The sequence below is a fragment of the Balaenoptera borealis genome, assembly GCF_965194805.1.
Source record: "Balaenoptera borealis genome assembly, chromosome: 12".
In the NCBI taxonomy this organism is placed as follows: Eukaryota; Metazoa; Chordata; class Mammalia; order Artiodactyla; family Balaenopteridae; genus Balaenoptera; species Balaenoptera borealis.
The window spans coordinates 75,463,438-75,483,289 of NC_138869.1; the positions used below are offsets into that span (position 1 = coordinate 75,463,438).

At 48.4% G+C, this 19,852-nt stretch overlaps 2 protein-coding genes across 2 annotated transcripts in view; one reads left to right on the plus strand and one right to left on the minus strand.

Moving 5' to 3' along the window:
* UNC5CL (unc-5 family C-terminal like) overlaps window positions 1-7,836 on the minus strand; it is a 28,130-nt gene extending 20,294 nt beyond the window's left edge. The window contains exon 1 of the mRNA XM_082347840.1: window positions 3,241-7,836. The gene's annotated coding sequence lies outside the window, so the exon portion shown is untranslated. The remainder of the gene's footprint in view (window positions 1-3,240) is intronic.
* A 156-nt stretch (window positions 7,837-7,992) lies between these two features.
* Window positions 7,993-19,245, plus strand: APOBEC2 (apolipoprotein B mRNA editing enzyme catalytic subunit 2). The gene is made up of 3 exons (XM_082347898.1): window positions 7,993-8,272; window positions 15,825-16,388; window positions 18,827-19,245. Exons 1-2 carry the CDS (start codon window positions 8,142-8,144, stop codon window positions 16,366-16,368), a joined length of 675 nt encoding a protein of 224 aa, XP_082204024.1. The 5' UTR covers window positions 7,993-8,141; the 3' UTR covers window positions 16,369-16,388; window positions 18,827-19,245.
* The last annotated feature ends 607 nt before the right edge of the window (window positions 19,246-19,852 follow it).

Sequence of the window (19,852 nt, forward strand, 5' to 3'; positions counted from 1 at the left end):
AGCTCCAGGCACGGATGGTCTTTCAGGGCCTTTTTTTTTTTTTTTTTTTTTTTAAGAAATTCACGTTCTTTTTTTTTTTTTTTTTTTTTAATTTATTTATGACTGTGTTGGGTCTTCGTTTCTGTGCGAGGGCTTTCTCTAGTTGTGGCAAGTGGGGACCACTCTTCATCGCGATGCGCAGGCCTCTCACCATCGCGGCCTCTCTTGTTGCGGAGCACAGGCTCCAGACGCGCAGGCTCAGTAATTGTGGCTCACGGGCCCAGTTGCTCCGTGGCATGTGGGATCTTCCCAGACCAGGGCTCGAACCCGTGTCCCCTGCATTGGCAGGCAGATTCTCAACCACTGCGCCACCAGGGAAGCCCAGGGCCTTTTTTGCTTTGACAACCTTTGGTTCTGTGAGCTGAGTTCTGGGTCTGGAACCAAGGACCACCCAGGGGGAATAGCCAGAGGACATCATCATTTGAGAAGGAGACTGGCTGTTCCTGGAGCTCACCAAGTGAGGACAAGCGAGAAGGAATCTGCATCCTCCCCGCCTCCACTAAGGGCGTGTTCTGCCCAGCTGGGCACATCGGTCACTGGCATTCCTGAAGGGCACGCACAGTGTCCCACCCACCTCTGTGTCCCCAGCCCCAGAGCAGCACAGAGCACAGAGGAGGTGTTCATACATCTTTGTTGATTGGTTGATTGAATAAATGAACACGTGATCCCATTAAAAGACAATGCCGACCAGCACCCCACCAACACCTACACCCCACTCTGGACCAATTGAAAAAGCCTCTCTCCTGGGGGAGGGAAAGGCATTAATAGTTGTTGAAACTTCTCAGGTGGTTCTAATGTGCGGGCAGATTGAGAACAGCTGCCGTGGGGCGTTGCTTCTCAAAGTGCGGCCCAGTGACCTCCTGGGGCCCTTGTTGATGGCCTGGACTCCAGCCTGGCTCAAGACTCACAGAATCAGATCAACTTGAGGAATGCGGGCCATAAGGTACGGTGGTTTGCAGTTCCAGCCTTGGAGACAGACCAGCTTGGGCTTGGATATTGACCCTGTCATTAACTGGTAACCAGGTACAACTTACTTCACTGTGCTTCATTTTCCTCGTCTGTAAAATGGGGACCTCAGAGAATTTGGGGTAAGAGTAAATGTGTCTGGCACAGAGGAGGTGCTCAATAAATGTTAGCTGTCCTAGGAGGGGACCCCAGGAGGCCACCTGTTTAATGAGCACCCATGGTTCTGATTCACACTGCCATGGGGACCCACCCTGCTCTGAGACCGCGGAAGTACTTCCCAGACTTCCTAAGGGCCGGGAGAGTGAGTGACCTTCCCCACAGGTCTGTGGGCCAGCCTGACCAGTGTTACACACACAAAATGATGGGCTCTTTATCTTACACATTCACATGGATTTTGACTTCCCCTCAATCAGATTTTTTAAAGCTTTTAGTTAAATTGATAACTCCATTGATCCAGGTAACTTTTAAATTTATAAATGTATAAATACTGATCGAGGACAGGCTCAGGGAGCCACACTGCATGGATTCTTATCCTAGTTCCACTTAAACAAGTCTACACCCCAGAAGTATTTGTCATTGGCATTACCATCACCATCTCACGTAGGCATTACAGATACTTGCTACCACATTTTATTCACGTTGCCAACTAATTCCAGAAATTACACTGGCCCTCCGAGAGGATGCACCATGCCTGTCATGTGACTATGACCTCTGCAGGGCAAGCTGCTACCACAAGTCCTGGGGTCCAGATGCCTCTAGTTTTGGATATTGGCGCTAGAAGGAAGCTTGATTTGGGCAGTGTCCCAAGCCCTGGAATAGCATTACTGCCTGGCACAGCTTCCTGGCTTTGTGCAGAAACAGCTGGAAAGGGCAGGCTCTCCAACCCCAAACTCTTATCCTCTGACCCCAAAGTCATCCTTAAAATCCCCCTCAGCACCAGCTCCTTGGTTCCTGAGTGCGAGCCTCTAATCCTCCAGCCCCCCCCCACCTGCCTGTCCTCTTGCCCTTCCTCTACCCCGCCTCCCAGTTCTGAGCCCGGTTTGGAGCACACACTGCCCTCAGCCCTTCCTCTCCTGTTACCTAGAGTTGTGCCCAGATCGAATCGGAGCTGCCTTCTCTCTTTGCCAGATGTGTCCCGGGATTCCACCATCCAAGTCACGTGTGTGTGCTTCTGTGTCCTTGGGCAGTGTTTTTCCATTTGCCTCTGAGTGGGCACCTGGTGTCTGAATATGATTCACTCGGTGGGTAGGGGAGAGACAAGGCCTTCACCAGTGTCTGGAGAGGTGGGGAGCAGCTCCAAGTGAAATAGCCACCCCAGGAGGCAGTGTGATGTCTCATTCTACTGTATCCTAGTTCCCTCTTTTCTCCCCTGATCCCTTCATTCTTCTTCCTTTTGCCAGTGTCTGCAGAATGGGGATACATAGGGGCAGGTGAGGCGGGCAGAACGGTAGGTGTATGTCCAGTGGATAAACGTCGGGCAGCTGGGCTGGGAGGCGGGCAGAGTGCAGCAAGTGTTTTCTCTGTGCATCTGTGGTCCCTCCTACCTACGGGCAGGTAGAGGTGATGCCCTAGTGGAGGCGTAAGGCCCCCGAGTACTGTCAGGCCCGGGCCAGGGCTCCAAAGTCTTGCTTCCCTTGTGGTGGCCACCATCCATTCTGTCTCCTGGCGTTTCCCTGCACTCCAAGCCCAGTATCAGAGTCTTCCCAGAGATCCCTTTTCCTGTTGTTCCAGAACACAAGCACAAGACCCTTTTGTTTTAAAGATTTATTGCTGATCCTCATCAGTGACGAACTAGTTACCCATCCAAACAAAGCCTGACTTTGGGGGGATCCACTCAGATCTGGACCACCCCTGTCACTTCCATCCTCAAGCAGAGTCCACCGAGGCCCCTTTCCCCCTACCTAGATTTCAAGGACCCTTCATAACAGAGGTCCCCTCTTCTGGCGTGGGAGTTAGGAGAAGCCCTCTTTGTCACGCCAGGAGCCTCAGTGGTATCTAATCAACCCCGTTTGTCCCTCTAGTGTCTATATCTGTGAGGTCCCCCAGCCTGCCCAGAAATGATCTGCTCAGAGGAGCACCCGAAAAAGCCCCTCCCCCCTCCACCTTCACCTACTCCAACACATTTCTAAGGGCTGAAAATCTCCTCTCAAAAGCTGACTGTTAAGTTTATTGCTTTCTCCCAGTAGGTTCTTTGGCCCTGCAAACACCCTTTCAAAGGGGAACACTATTACTCACCTTAATGGGCATGATTCTTATCAGCTCGCTCTCCTCAAAGACTCAAAGCACCAGCCACGGGAGCTGGGCGGTGCCAGGAGTGGCCACTGGAATGGAAGACCGCGGTGACCAGGAATAAAGTCCCAGGTGTCACCATTTTCCCCAGGGCGGTGTGTCCTGCATGGCCAGCCAAACGTGATGTCCTGCACAGGAGGAGATTGGAAACTCCCGCCTGCCCCGTGACTCTAGAGGCTCCTCCCTTCCTGGCCTCAGACTCTGGAGACCCTTGGCCCCCATCCCACACCCTGCCAAGGCTCTTGGACACCCCTGTGTTTATGTCAACAGAGCGGTTGCTAGCGGGGGCAGGCTCCTGCCCGCCAGGGTGGTGCCTGGTGCCCGTGGCCCACTGTTTGTGTACCTCGTCTTGGTAGTGACCGAGGGGTGGGCACGCCAGGGCTGGGTCTCTGGGGAAACGCATTGTTGGGGGTCCCAGCTGTCCCTGCACATAAAGCACCCACTCTGTCAACGGGCTCCCAAGGTATCTTCTTTCGCAGAGTGAGAATGTAAACCCTCCCCTGGTGAGGCTGCTATTTTCCTCCAGCCCACCACCCCACCCCGGCCTCTCTACTCCCTTCCCAGTGAGGGCAGCTCGGCAGCCCACCGAGACCCAAGGAGTAGCCGTGCCTGACCCTGTCTCCTCCTCTCAGCCACCTCCTAGAACCTTGGAATATTTTCTGAAATGACCGTGGGAAATGGGCCAGGGAGAGGCAGGCCATAGCTTACCCTGGGCCTAACCCAGCTCCTCCCAGACACAGAGAGGGGCTGGGGCCTACAGAGACAGATTGGGAGAATTCCCTTTTGGGTTTCCATCCCCACTCACCCGCTGTCTGGTGTCTCTATACCTGTACCTCCTTCGCACACACACACACACCTCATATACTAATTGCTTCCAGAGCCCAATCTCCCTGCAAGAACTCTTTCTCCCCCTAGTCCCCTTCTTGCCCCTCGTCCCTCAGAGCCTGGCCTCAGGGGTCCTGGTAGCAGTCGGGACTAAATGGTGAAGGAGTTAAGACTCAAAGCTCTGCTCTCACTAGCTGTGTGACTTTGGGGGCAAGTCACTTAACCTCTCTGATCTCAATTTCCTCACCAATAAAATGAGGATAATAATAGTACCTACCCCGACATCCTTATGAGGAGTAAATGAGTTCATTTACGTGACCTGCTTAGAGCCACGTCAAGCCCCAGGGAGGGTTGGGCCCGTGTCAGCTCTCATGTTACTGAATTCCAGGCAGCATAACCCAGTGGGAAAAGCATGGAACTTGGAGGCTGACAGACTTGGGTTCAAATCCCAGCACTCCACTGACCCCACTGAAATAAATAGATACCTTATTTCCCAGTTTCCTCTTCTGCAAAAGGGGTGTATTGATAGAAACGTACCCAACAGTGTTAACACGGGGGGCTGGGGAATGCCTGCACTAAAAAGGGTATAGTGGCAGCTGCAGGAGCTGGAGTCCGACTCCTGGCACCTGATCCCCCAGATTAGCTACTTGCTCTGGGGCCAGCAGGGGAAACTGGACTGACTTGGAAAGGAGAGCCACGGACCAGGCAGGAATTTGTGCCCCCAAGAGGTTCCATAAATAGCCAGAGCGAGTCAGAGGGCCTCCAGGGAAGGAGGGTTGGAAAGGAGCAGTGGAAAAGGAAACTGTCAGTCATCAGTCCAGGCAGGGTCCAGGGCACTCTCCCAAATGTCAAAGGTAAAAGTGTATGGATGTGGTAGAGTGAGGGGGTCACATCTTCAGAGAGGACCAGCTTGGGGACCATCTCCCAACATCACTCAGAGTCAGAAAATTTCCACACTGTTCATCTCCACCCTGCAGGTCTTCGGGAGCCAGCCCTGCTTCCTCATTTTCATCCCTTTACCATCCTGGAATAGAGAGCAATAACTCAGCCTGCATCGCAGGTGGGAACACTGAGGCCCACCCACAGATGCTAAGTGATTTGGCCAAGATCACACAGTGAATCAAGGATCGAGATGTGGATATGAACATGGATTTTTTTTTTTTTTTTTTTTTTTACTCCCAATCCAGGGTATACACTACAGCCAAAGTATAAGAACCTATCCTCAGGGAGGAAGTCTTCCCCACAAGGGAACAGTGAGCTGAAAGGATCCCTTCTCCCCACTTTCCTCCCTGCAAGACATTTTACTCTTCCTTAGTCGATCCAAGCACATCACTGTAGCTGCAACCGGAATGCTTTAAAGATGTATTCATCAGAACTAGCTGGGTGCAGCCCTGGAAATAAGAATGTAGGCTCAGAAGACCTGGACTTAAATCTTTGTGTGATCTTATACAAATCACCTTTCTGAGCTGCAGGGCCCTGACCTGCGAAATGAAGACAATAATACACACCCGCGTGAGACTGGCATGAGGACCGAAGGCGATAATGAGAGCCTGAGTGCCTGAATGACCCCAAATGCTATAAAAACTGGGAGCTGCTCCTGGTGAGGCAGCACCTTATTCCTCTCTGGATTCTTGGTGTTTACTACAGTAGTGCCTGGCATGTAGGAGCCCCAGATAAATGTTGATAAAATAAAAGAACGAAGTAAACTCTTTGCATTTAAATGTTGTATGTTTGTGTGATGATAATAATAATAATGTGTGTTTGCTATTTATCAGTTATCACTGCCTTTCTTTGTGGACACAGGCACTACTACCGCTACCCTGTGCTTTACATCCCTGGAAAAATGACTGAATAAAAAAAAAATAACTTCTGGATAAGAATGCTTTAAGTAATAAGCCTAATAGGTAGGGTGACCATATAGTTCGTCTATACTGGGGCACTTTGGGAGTGAAAGGGAAGGCAGTAGCAATTATGCCTGGACAACAGATATAAACTATGATTATCCTGGGCAAACCAAAATGCTTGGACATCTTACTCATAGGGTGCAATGCTGCTCAGAACTCTCCGGAAGGGAGAGCCCCAAATCCTCCAAATCATCCTAACTCCTATTCTCTACCCCGACCATGGAAGGGGTCCCCTACCTTCTCATTCCCACCACCCACCTGCACTGGGAGCTGTGTTCAGATCAGGTCCCCAGCGTTCTTAGGTTACTCATTTTCAACATCTAGGTGACTCTGACCCACACTTCTGTTGCCCTGAGAATGTCCTAGAATGTCTGCACTGCCCCAGACACAAAAACCCATGGCTCCGGCTAAGCACCCACCGTGTCAACTGCAAAAATCATCCAGCCCCTCCCGATGCTGTTCCAGCTCAGGGATTATTCCAGGGGCCCCAGTCATCTCTCATTAGTTTCAACAGTCTTAAAACCAGTCCTTTTGCTTCTGCTCTTTCTCACCTTTGCTCTGTTCTCAACAAAGCATCCTGGGTGATCCTACAAAAATATGTCAGACCATGTGTCCCATCTTTTCAAAGATAATGGCTTCCTATCTCACTTAGAGAAAAAGCCAAGTTCCTTATAACAGTCCCTAAGGCCCCAGCCTACTTGGCCTTTATCTCTCTGACCTCATCTCCTAGGACTCTCCAGCCATGTGTATGTCCTTACTTGTTCCTCAAACACACCAGGAAAGCTCCCACCTCAGGACCTTTGCACCTGCTTTTCCCCTCCTTGGAACACTTTCCCCTTAGATAACCCTATGACTATTTGCTTCACCTTCTTCAGATCTTTTCTCAATTATTTCCTTTTCAAAGTTCTTCTCTGGCCACCCTATAAAAACATGTCACTCTGTCCCCCTTCCCTGCCTTTTCTCCTTAGCACCACCAAATAGACCATATATATTACTTATCCTGTATAGTATTCAACATCCTCGAGCTCCGTGAGGGCAAGGATTTTCATTTGTTTTGTTCTTTGCCATACCCCAGTACCTGAAACAGCCCCTGGCATATAGTAGATGCTCAATAAGTATTTGTTAAATGAATAAAGGACCAACTGAGAGGGAACATACATGGCAGTTGGACATTTGGCCTCAGGAGTGAAAAGGCCTGGTTGTAATCCTGGCCCTGCCATTTTGGGGCTTATGACCGTAAAAAACGCCCTTAACACTTCTGTGCAACTTAGTTTCCTCATGTGTAACATGGGATAATCCACATTGCCTCCCAGGACTATTGAGAGCATTAAGTCCAATTTCACATATAAAACACTAAACTCACTGCCTGGCCTATTTCCAAAACTAAGCTTAGTAAATGGCAATAGTGTTACTTCTGGAGGCTCCCAGTCGACGTGACATTGCTTATGCATCATAACAGGCAAATCAGCATCCACTCCCTTTGAGTAACAACTCACAGTTTCTTTCCCAATTTGCATTACTCATCGCCCCCTGTCTCAGGACCCTCTTTCCCTGAACCCAAGTCTCCCCAACCAAGCTGGCCTGGGTCTCTTTGCAAACGCCCCGTTCAACACAAGCCTTGTCCTGCTTAAACCTCTGAGAGAGCTTCCCTCCGAAAACTCACCCACCCTAGGTCCCTTCCACGATCTCCCCAGGCGAGCTGGGTGGGAAAGAAAGGTGAGGGATACATGGTGAGAGAGGGGGAGAAGAAAGAGAATATGAATACATGTGTGACCTGGTGTGGGGAGGGAGAGCAGGCCAAGCCATCCCCACCTGCCAGCTTCCTGTCTGCTGCTGATAAATAGGGGATACCGACGGCCAGATTTTTCCATTCCCCCCATCCTGGCACCCGCTGTCACTCAATGAAAAAAAGACAGAGCGAGAGAGCCTGGGGGAGGGGCCTCTGGTTATAAAGCCTGTGGGCCAGCGGGTGAGCACACTGCTGGACTGCCAGATCCTTTTCCTGTCACCCCCAGGCAGATTTAGCTGCTGACAGCTGCTTGGGACTCTGCCGCCAGGCCTTGGTCCAGACCCGCCGCCTCTCCTCTCTCTCAGCGACTCCCAAGCCTCAGGCCCTCCATGGCCCAGAAAGAAGAGACCGCTGAGGCCGCGGCACCTACCTCGCAGGATGGTGAGGATCTGGAGAACCCGGAGGACCCCAAGAATCTGAAGGAACTGGTGGAGCTGCCGCCCTTTGAGATCGTCACAGGGTGAGAGCTGGGTGTGGACTGGGCCCCCCCTCCCTAGAAGAGCACCGGCTGGGGACAGGCTGGGGGGACTTAGATGGTAACAGTAGGGATTGGGGTCACCATGCTGCAGCCGTGAGAGTGCACGGGTGTGCACAGCAGGGGCTGCAGGGGACGCAGCAGCAGATCTCTCTTGGCTTCTCAGACACCTCCAGTCAGGGGAGGTAGGGGGAACTCCGTGGAGGCCAGGGCCCAGAGGAGGAAACCACCCCTGAGGCATCACTTGCCTCTCTGGGTAGAGGTTGTTTAGTCCCAGGGAATTTGGTAAAAACATGGGATGCCACCGGTACATTTCAATATGGTCCCAAAGTAGCTCCTCCCTCAACGTCTCTCTCTGCTTCTGAGTGGGTCTCTCCTCTACCTGTATGTCTCTCACTCTTTCTTTAGAGCTTCTCCCTGGAGTAGAAGATCCTAAGACAGGAAAGATAGATCCATCCTTTCCCAAGCTAGAGTGAGAAGCGTTTTTTTTTGTTGTTGTTTTTGTTTTTGCTTGCTGAATCATTTCTGAGTCTCCCCGGGGGCTGCCTACATCTGCCCCCCCCCCACCTAGGGAAACAGAGAAGTTACAGGCCAGGCCCAGAGCTTCTGGGCTGAGGAGGGGTTCCAACACCCTCAGCCACAGCCTGGAGGAAGCAGGATCTAGAGCAAAGAGTGTTGAGACTCCAAAGAGGGGGCTGCACACAGGGTCCCCCTGTCTCATCCAGATTATGCCACTTCCAGGAATGAAACCAAGCTGTCTTCCTTCTCTTCCCTCTCTGTCCCTTTGGCAGAAGATTTTGCTAAGTTCCTAATCAAAGAGTAAGAAGGGAATACGTGGGGCCACTAGAATTGCTTGTCTCCAACAATGCCCACAGGCAGACGAAGGGCCACGGGAAGAGAAACTTCAGGAAGAATGGAGGCCTGATGCCTTCAAGGGGCAGAAGGGGCCCTGGGAGGCAATTTGGACTTGCTGTTTGAAGCTGGGCAAGTGCTTTTCCAGTCCTGGCTGCAGTTTTTTCCTCTGTAACATGAGGAAGTTATGCTAGTTGATTCCCAAGGTCCCTTCCAACTCAGATATTTTCTGATTTCTAAGAGAACCTGAGGGAAATGCATCCTAGTTCCTGAGGCAAGGCTTCAGGAAAGAGTCCCCGAACTTGCACTCACCCATGGCCAACCAAGTAATGTCACTTTCAACCCAGGATTAAAGGAGCAATGGGGCACAGATTAATACATTCACAGGGAGTGTCTAGGGCCACCAGGACAGGAGAATCCTTGATTCCAGTGGCTCTCTGTGGAAGGAGATCCTTTTTCTAACACCTAAACATGCTGGTCCTTGCTGGCCTTGGTCACATACACACACACACACGGGCACATGCACACCCAGTCTGCACAGTGTTGTGATCTTGTGATCTCCCCGGCACAGGGGCAGGGTTGGTTCAGAACAGAATTAGAGTATGTTTATTGAGTTGAACATGCTTTGAGGTCTCAGGGTGGTAGGTTTTGAAAGCTTAAATCCTCTGATGTCACTTGCACGTGTCTGGGGCTTTATAATCCCGGCACACTTTCATAGGCCTGAGCGCATTCAAGCCTCGGCACAAGGCCAGGAGAGGAGCTATATCATTGCCGCTCTACAGATGGGGAAGCTGAGAGTAGGGGAGATCCAGTCACTGCTCCAAGACCACAGACCCAGTAAGTGGCAAGTTTTCTGACTCCACCCTGGCATCCTTTCCACTGGTCTCCCAAACAGAGCTCCACCTCTCTCCATCCTCGAGATGGTGAGGCTCAGACGCTTCCCTGACCCAAGGCTCAGAAGAAGAGGCACAGTCGGGCAGCTTTCTGGGCGCTCTGAGAGCAGTTCAGGAGGGAGGTGGAGCCCTTCGTGTTTCCCAGCCACAAGGAACAGCTGTGGAGATCTGTCTCCTGGGCCCCTCCGAGTAAACAGACAGCTTAAAATAGCCTAGAGGGGTGGCTATGTCTGTGCGGGGACAGGAAGAGGGAACAGCTTTCCTCTCTTTCGCTCTCCAAGTGCCCTGGCGTCAAAGGACCAGCAGAGCCTGGACTCCCATGGGGGAGAGGTCTAGCCACACTGACCCTTAGAACAGGGCCCCAGACTAGAACCGCAGATGGCTTTTCAGGAAACAAGTCTGAGGGGAGGAGGGAGTACCGGGTGGGGATAAGGAGAGACATGCCCACTTATCGTGATTCTGGTTTGAATAGGGCACTTGGGATAGAAAGCAGATCTAAGGGAATTCCCTGGCGGTCTAGTGGTTAGGACTCGGAGCTTTCACTGCCAAGGACCCGGGTTCAAACCCTAGTTGGGGAACTAAGATCCCACAAGCCTCGTGGCATGACCAAAAAAAAAAATAGAAAGCAGACCTAAGAACATTAAAAATAATGTGGTAGAAATTGCTAGAGAAAGGTCTATAACTGCGGCAGAGTGCCCAGGCCCGCTCACGCCTCTCGGCTGAGAGTCAGTCGGATGCATCTCTTACCAAGTCTGTGTTCACTAAATCCTGTTGGTTTCTTGAAATCTCCATAATGGGTGTGTTGACAGGAATCAGCAAGTGTTAGAAATCAGAGCTTTTAAAAAAAATTTCTTTCAGAGAGCTGGGTGTTAAACCAGTACAGCACTGAAAGAGAGAACCCTCTGAAAAGGAGCAGGAGAGCCGAGGAGGGATGTGCTTAAGGGGTAAGATCTGAGGCCCAGAGAAGGTACCATCCATCGGTACCAGGTTTAATTTCTCGAGTGTCGACTGCTGTCCAAAATCTGAGAGGTTGGATTACTCAACCTATCTTTCAGATGAGGAAACCAATCCTCAGAGGGAGAAATAATTGGCCCAAAGCTAGTGGATGGAGTAGGGTGTGAACCCCAAGACTGTCTGACTTGCCAAGTGCATCTAAAAAGGCCATAAAGAAGGGTCCTTTATATTCAACAAATATTTTCTGAATAGGAGTCATTTGTTTACTGCCTGTTTCCCCCAGAAGTATTTAACCTCCATGAGGACGGGGACTCTTCCTTTTAGGTGCTTTCTCCCTAGCACCAAGAATGGTACCCAGCTCCTAACTGGTACTCAATAAACATTTGCTGAATAAGTGAGTGAACTCATGATTGAGCACCTATTGTGTGGTAGGCTCTCTGCCAGGCATTCGGGTAGGGAATTAATTGGGGGGAGGGCTTCTTGAAGAGAGAAGTTCAGGATATATATACGAAGATCCACCAGCGCTAGGCTCACAAGAGAATTCCACTGGATCATGCCTGCCTCTGAACTCAGCATGCTTGAGGGAAGCTCTGGGGCACCGGAACGGGTTGGCTCCCCATGTCTCCACCCCAGCTGCAGCTCTGCCTGGCAGCTCCCCTTGCTGTGTTTGTCTTTACCTCTAGTTATGTTGTGTATGATTTTGTGTGTGTGTGTGTGTGTGTGTGTGTGTGTGTGTGTGTGTGTGTGTGTATGATTTTACATAAGCTGAACCTGCTATCAAAGGGGTTATTCTAGAACAGAGATAAATGGCACAGGCGACGAGTCTCCTTCCAACCACTTCTCTAGCCCCCAGTAGTTTACTCCACCCATGTGAGGAACAGAGAGGAGAAGCAGGGTTCAGAGAAGGGCCAGGCAAGGAGTGAGGGGCCTTCGACACCACATGTCCCCTCACCCCTCACCTGGAGTCTGGAGCAGCCTGGGAAAGTTTGTTCTATAAAGAACAGAAGACAGCCACTGACTCTGGCCACCCTGGCCTCCACTGAGGGTTGGGGGAAGGTGGAAGCTCATGTGCAGAGATGGTGTTTCCCCGGGAAACAGGGCAGGCCCAGGGCTTTCGGAATCCCATCCAGAACTGCCAGTCAGGAGCCAGCAGCTCCTCAAACCCCTTCTTAGCTCTAGGAAGTCCGGCTGTTAGAACTCTCTGCTTCCCTACACTCCTCCTTCTGACGATGCCCACTCCTAGCATCTTCTTTGAAAAGTGGTCTGAAAAAGGGAAAAGGAAACTGAAACTGGCAATTCTGCCTCTTTCAAGTGGGTCACGAAAGGTCTCGTGAGCAAAGCAGAAACGAGTCAACACTCAATTACCTGTGAGTAGATTTTCCACTCCATGGATTATTTGGGGGCAAATGTTTAAACTTGGACTAGCTTCCACTGCCCTCCAGGTTGCTTCCTTTCATTGTCTAGATTTATGCTTAGGAAATGCAAATGCTTTTTAATGTGAAAATGAGAATATATATATATATATTGCATTGACTCACATCTCTTCTCCCTCCATCAAGCAGACCTTTGTCCCACTTTTTTCCAGATATAAGGATTCTCCACTTCCTGCGTAGAGAATTGCAATGCCCAGAAACCGGGGTCTAAGCAGATGTAGTATGAATGGCCTTGTCTGCAGAAAGTATGAGGAAGTGGTGCCTAAAGAGGTGAAGTTGGCAGGAGGGGGTAGGAATCATGCTGTTGGTTTCTGTGCTTGAAGAAGGGACTGAGTCCAGGTGAAGAAATCTACCATCGGCATCTCTCTCCTGACCACCACTCCAACACACACACACACACACACACAATTTAGCAGTAAAATATCTGCTAGGGTTGACAGCAAAGGGCTATAATATAAGTAAATGTGGTACTTGGGCATATCATGCTACTAGAAAATAAAAGATGTTTGCGATTATCTACGAAATCACTGTCACTATTTCCTTCCTTCCACTAGTGGGCATAATAGTGTTATGTGATTCTATAATATAACCCAAGATGGCCATGTTGGCTAGCTCTCTGGAGAAATTTCAGACCTCTACTGCCTCTTTTCTCCTGGTAGCCCTCCAGGGCCGAGCTGTTTCAGTCTGTGGGAAGCCCGAGAATGGGAAGCCTCATTCAACCTTTATGCTCCTTCTAGAAGACCAAGAATCCCACTGGGAAGCCAAGCAAGCTCAGTCTCTGAGCAAGCCCAAGGAAAGACTGGGAGCCAAGACCTTCCGTGACTTTCCTTTGCCCCTTGAATGCACTTCCCTTCCTGAGGTCCCTAGTCCAGAAGGCCCTGCTGAGGGACAGGGTAGACCATGGGGCTGTTGGCCCACGGGGTTGGAAACTGATATTTATAGAGAGGTGAACATTCTTCCTCTCCCTTGGGTTTCCAGTTTCTCTGGGTCCTCTCCTCTTGCCTAAAGAAGAGGAGGATGGGCTGAGAGAAGCATCAGTTGTAGACCATCCAGCCAACATGCAACTGCACACTGGGCCACACATGTCCTCTCGGCTGGGCTGTACTTGGCAAAGTTGGAGCAATACTTCGGGGTTTCCAGAAGGAAACCTGAGGGACCAACAGGCAGCTATTGCTGAAGCCCCCAAGCCAATCAAGCAGCCATGAATCCTTCCAAAAGTTTTACCTGAGAATCCATCCTACAGGTAGCTCTGGATTGGACTTGGGGAAGTGGTCTGGCAAAAGGCCTTGAAGAAAGGAAATCCAAAAAAGAGGGGATATATGTATACATATAGCTAATTCACTTCACTGTACAGCAGAAACTAACACAACATTGTAAAGCAACTATACTCCAATTAAAAAACAAACAAACAAAAACAGTTTCAGCAAGAAAGGTAAGCTCTATGCTTCTCAGGAGAAAAAAAAGCCACTCTAGGAAGTGAAGGGATCATTTAGCAACTGGCTGAGTTCAGGAGTGGTCTGGTGGGGTGAGTTTAATGGAAGAAAGCCCAGTGTAAGTGAATTCCCAGCAGGGATTGAAAGAGGAGAGGGGAATCATCAGGCCATCCATCCTCCCCAAATGTTAAGTAAATATAAACACATTCAACCAGGGACAGAGGGGCTTAGGAAGCTAAAGATAGTACCCGAAGGAATCCCAGGGCTGGGTCCCCAAACACATCCATCTCCACAATGGAAACTTAACCTGACAGCAAGGGACATGGAAAGCTGGGTGGAGAAAATTTGGTGATGGGGGAAGGGGGGATTGCAGGAAAATAGCTCTAGTTTCCTCAGCTCTTTGGCATCTGCAACTTACCCCTAAGAAGCCAAGACCCTGGGATACCAGGGATCCCCCTGCAGCCCAGGGAGTTGGGTGACCTCTCTGGGGGAAGGGAAGGGGTGTAGAGAAGAGCAGAGTTAATGGTTGCCATAGGGTATCTTCTGGGGCAACCACAGAGATTACATTTTTTAAAAGAAAACATTCAGCCTCTCCAGCTGGTACTCATCCACTCCTCTCCTTCTGACCTTTTCAACCTCTCCTGTTGCAGCCTCTTCATTCTCCTGGGACTTCAAACCTGCACAAATCTTCCCTATTTTAGAAAAACATGCACATACACGTAAAGATGAAAACAATCTTCACCTCTGATGCTTTCTTTAGGCCCTCTCATTTTTTCTCCCCTTATTACTACTAAACTTTTCAAAACACCTGGCCTTTTTCTGCTGCTTTCATTTCCTAATCAGCCGTCTCCCCTTGGACATATTCATTACCAAGTCGGGTGCTCTAAGACACCAAATGGGCTTTCTAAATTTCAGACTTTTCCCCAGCTTCACTCTCTCTGCCTAAAGCCACCCCGGTACTCCTCCATGGACCTCACTTTCATTATACCTTTCTTCCCTCAGGAACCTGTAGCAATTCTCTATTGGCTCCTGAGTCAAGGCTAAACTCTCAAGAACCTTCATCACATGTCCTCCACTCTACCCCTTCATTTTTAGTAGTCCTCTACTGTTCTCAGCTGTCTTATTTACATCTTTTCTTTCCAGCTATAATCTAGCTGCTAGATTACAAGCATCTGGAGGGCAGAGGCCAAGTCTTTTATGGTTTTGAAATGTGTCAATACTATACAAGTTAATTCATATCAAGGTACCCTTAGGTAGTCTGGCCTCAAAGATAAACATTCTTGGACACTTACATGACAACCCTTCTTTCACCTGAGGGAAAAGACAGACTTGAGAAAAACAGTCCTTGGGAGAGCCTGGGACTGCAAGTTTTAGGCCATCCCGTACCTAAGATGCAATACCCGTGACTGACAAGGAGAGATATGAAAGCATGAAATGTTCTTGCTCTGTCGTGAGATATTTTACAGGCTTGCTACTTTGTAAAATTACTATTTGAATACTGCTTTTCAAACCTGGCCACATAGAATCATCTGGAGCACTTTTTTAAAAATGCTGATGCCTGGGCCTCCTCCAAATGTTCTCATTTAATTGGCTTGGCGTGGGGCCCGGGCATGGACATTTGTAGCTCCTCGAGAGGATTCTAATGTACAGCCAGGTTAAAGAGTCACTGATTTAGAAATGTGAGCGTGTGCTGTGTGCTGGGAGTGAAGGTGGAGTGTTTGGAGACCTGTGTTAATGAGGTGTCCAGGATGCACGCTTCACTCCAAATTCTCTCCTCTCCTTTAGATAAACATTTGAATTCCTTCGTGTCTTTTTGTCACTGCTGTCAGCATAGGCAAGTCCTGTTTCGGTAGTGAGAGTAAATGTGTCTCAGAGGTACTTATCTTGGAGAGCCACCCACTCCACGCTAGTCCTCGAACAAGAACTCATCATTCTCTCTCCTTCCCTGTGCCTTTGCCTCCTTGACCCACAGGGAGCGGCTGCCTGCCAACTTCTTTAAGTTTCAGTTCCGGAATGTGGAGTACAGCTCCGGGCGGAACAAGACCTTCCTCTGCTATGTGGTTGAAGCGCAGAGCAAGGGAGGCCAAGTGCAGGCCTCGCGGGGGTACCTAGAGGACGAGCACGCCGCCGCGCACGCGGAGGAAGCGTTCTTCAACACCATCATGCCAGCCTTCGACCCGGCCCTGTGCTACCTGGTCACCTGGTACGTGTCCTCCAGCCCCTGCGCAGCTTGCGCCGACCGCATCGTCAGGACCCTCAACAAGACCAAGAACCTGCGCCTGCTCCTCCTGGCGGGGCGGCTCTTCATGTGGGAGGAGCCTGAGATCCAGGCGGCTCTCCGGAAGCTGAAGGAGGCTGGCTGCAAACTGCGCATCATGAAGCCCCAAGACTTCGAGTACGTCTGGCAGAATTTCGTGGAGCAAGAAGAGGGCGAATCCAAGGCCTTTGAGCCCTGGGAGGACATTCAGGAGAACTTCCTGTACTATGACGAGAAGTTGGCTGACATCCTGAAGTAGGCGAGTGGGCTCAGCCTCACGTGAGTCTTTTCACTGTTAACTTGGGTAGAAGGTCAGGTGGAATGAGTGGTCTCTTTGATTTTCCTTTGATAGGATTTCATCTGTGTTTTTGGTTGGTTGTAAAAACATTCTTAGAAGATCCCTCCTTCTTTTCTCTTTCCTCTAAATTCCTCTCCCTAAATCCTTTTCTCTCCTACCCTTTTATTTCAAACTGATTTTCCCCATAACTTGGAGTGCTCAAGGGTGACAGGAATCCAGAAGCTTTGATGAGACAGAATGACTTTCACAGTAAGATTTAGATGGTGCAAGGACCTGTTACTGAACAGCAAAGATATTTCAGTCCCCTAAGCATGTCCCCATGTCCACCTGTTCAGACTTACTAACTCTGGACACCTTCTAGATGCCCTGCCCCCACCCCATTTGCAATCTTACCATTCCATTTTTCCCTAATGCAGGTTCTTCATTCCTACAGGGGCTTTTTTTTTTTTTTTTTTTTTTTTTTTTCATTTTTGGTACTTTTGAAAGTCCCCGAATGGATCTGTAGTCAACTTTTTGGGGGCCAGAGAAGCTTTCATGTTTTCAGACAAATGGTTCTGCTTTGAGGGAGACCAATAATTGCTGTTTGAATGTACAATGCAAGAACATTTCCCTAATGTTGAGAAGACCTCATCAGAACTCGCAGAAAAATGATGAATGCGGGAATGAGGATAATATAGCAACAAGTTCTGCTATACAGCAATGTTTAAAGGGTTAAAAAGATGTTTGTAAATTAGGCAGCAGCTCAGAAGTAGCCTCCTATAGATATCAAGATGTGATAGGAGAACTGGAAGTAAAAATTAGCTATTTAAGCAAATAATTAGGACACAATTAAGGCCAATTTGGCCTCTTGCTGAGGGTAAATTAGACTCTTAGAGAAACAGGCCGATTGCCCTCAGGAAAGAGGGTAAAGGATCCTTTACTGTCTCCTTTTGAATTTCATCTGATCTAGTTTGCTCCCATAGAAGTGCAATGACTAAGTCTCTTTACAAGACCTGAGTTACCGATCAAAATTTTCCCGTAACAGAGAAAGGGTCTTCACCACCCTCTTATCCAACTTTAATTCTGGAACACCTCACATATTAAAAAAACATGAAAGCAGCCTGCTTCCATGAAGATATTCAACTTATTTTTGGTGTCTCTCACTCGTAATACTCTAAAGAGAAGATGTTGCTTCACGGACACGTTTTGGAAACGTAAGTGTTCCAGGGCTTGATGTTGGCAGGTGTTTGCTATTAGACATGCACGCAGGGTGCCTGATCATTCTCCAGCTGAGCGTTCACCAATCCATGAAGACACAGTTTTCGGCCATTTCTTACAAAAAGCAGGACCCATTCACTGAATTCAGTGAGACTATGGTCAGGTAATGCCACATGGTACTTTGCTCACACAAAATAAGACCACTCTGAATGGTGGTGAGTAGTAATACAAACAGATTTCTAAGGATGACCTCTGAAAATACAAAATTAACTTAAATTCCTCGAAGATTTTATTAGTATAGGGACTGTCACTCATAATTATAAACCCTACATAGATTCTGTAGAATGATGACTGGTAGCCTAATTTTAACACTAGTGTACTTTCTTCTTAAACATCTTTTAGAGTCACAGGCCACTTCTTCCAGCTGCCAAACTAACAAGACCTCAGAGATGGATGTGTGTGTGTGTGCGTGTGTGTGTGCGTGTGTGTGCGTTTTCCATTAAGTCAAATAATTAAATAGCGAAACCTGCTATAAAAATTAAGCATTTCAAGGAGGATTAAAAAGAGCCTTTAATTTTGGATAACTGGGAGTTATATCTTTTGCTAATCTAAATAAACAAGTAAAATAGATAAATCAGTTTGAGGGAAAACTCCATTTCTAAGTCAAATTATTTTTAAATAAAATATTATTGGACATGTTCCACATTATAAGCCTCCTTCCATTAGTGTACATAACCGTATTATCTGGACCCATTAACATGCTTCCCTATACTCTGTTTTAGTTGCTCATATTCCTGAAGGGAAAGGTTAAAATGTACCAAGTTAAAAAAAAAATTGGCATGAAATCAAGTTGTCATCTAAAAGCCCCAAAGAACTCTGCTTAATTAAAATACTCTCAAGAAATGAGCATTTGTTAAAGAAAATTTGTCTCATATTTCTTATTCCGTCTTTTTGAAAAATGACAGAATAGGATTTAACCATATATTTAACTCAAGATAACATACTTAAAGCAGATCTCTTCTGGGGCTTTCTCTGTGCGAACCACACCAAAACATGAATGAAACAAATCCAGTCCTGAGTAAACCGGAAATCACAGGAGACTATGGAGAAATTCAGGCACTTGCTGGGGAGGGCACAAAGAAACCCTAACTCAAAAAGAAAACCCTTCACTGTTTAGGGCCAGCAAGGCTCTCAGTAACATGCTTTCTGTTTTCTCACTAAGGTCTGTCTGCTGCCACCAAGAGACAGCAATGACACATGTGGCCATCTGGGACATGCCTGACTTCCCAATACCACTTGGAGCTGGACAACATTTGACACGAACCAATCCTACTGCACAACGACCTCCGAGGACTCAAAATACACTTATGCTGTAAATCATTTAAGCTGTGCCTCTCTCTCTAAGGCTGCTCTTGGGAAAGAGGAAAGTGAGCTGCGAAGAGAGAAACGGCAACCATATATGGGCACCAGGCATCCGTGGGGCTGAAGGTCCGCATTATTCCCTCAGTTGGGCTGCTTAGGTCGAAGAGCCTCAGACCCAAAGTCTGCACAGATCTTTGAAATATGTCCAGAAGTGCATCTTAAGTTGGGATCTTTTTTTTTAAGAAAAACAGCAACATTAATAAAAGAGGTGGTGTGGTCTTTCTGTGACCAAGTTTTTTAAGGAACTTGGACATTTAGAAGTTATTATGGACAGTGAGCAAGTCCCAGGCAGGAGCAGGGATGTCCCAGGCTATGAACCGAGCCAGGACAGTATATAAAGTGGGAGGAAGGCTTAAACCAGAACTTGCCTAGGCAACACGGGATGTACTAACTCTCCCATGCAGACTTCACACCTTGGTCTTGACCTTCATGAAATATTTTCTTCTGAGATTAGTTGTAAATGAGTATCTTTTCCCTCCTCTGAAGACAAGGAGTATGGCAGAGGATGAAACAAAAGGCACAAGAAATCTGTTTCGAAGGTATATAAACATCCCAAGTGCCAATTCATAGGCAATTAGCACCTTGATTAAAGAGGAAAGGGCAAGAAGTAGGATTTCAATGTTCAGATACACATAATGTAAGAATAGTCAGTATGTGGTACTTGATGGCAACGGCAGGATGGTGTCAAAAGTCTCATTTCTTAAAAGGCTTGTTTGAGTCCTATGTAGAAGCAAAATTTCACACGTGAATTTCTGGGTGTTTCCCAAACTCTAACTAGGTTTCCAGGAATAATGTGTCCATTCTGATTATCAGGCCATGCCTCCTT

Excerpts from the sequence above, each read along its gene's own strand:
- APOBEC2 (XM_082347898.1), top strand. The coding sequence starts at position 8,142 with ATGGCCCAGAAAGAAGAGACCGCTGAGGCCGCGGCACCTACCTCGCAG. Across the intron at positions 8,273-15,824 it reads CCCTTTGAGATCGTCACAGG|GGAGCGGCTGCCTGCCAACT; the intron begins GTGAGAGCTGGG and ends CTTGACCCACAG.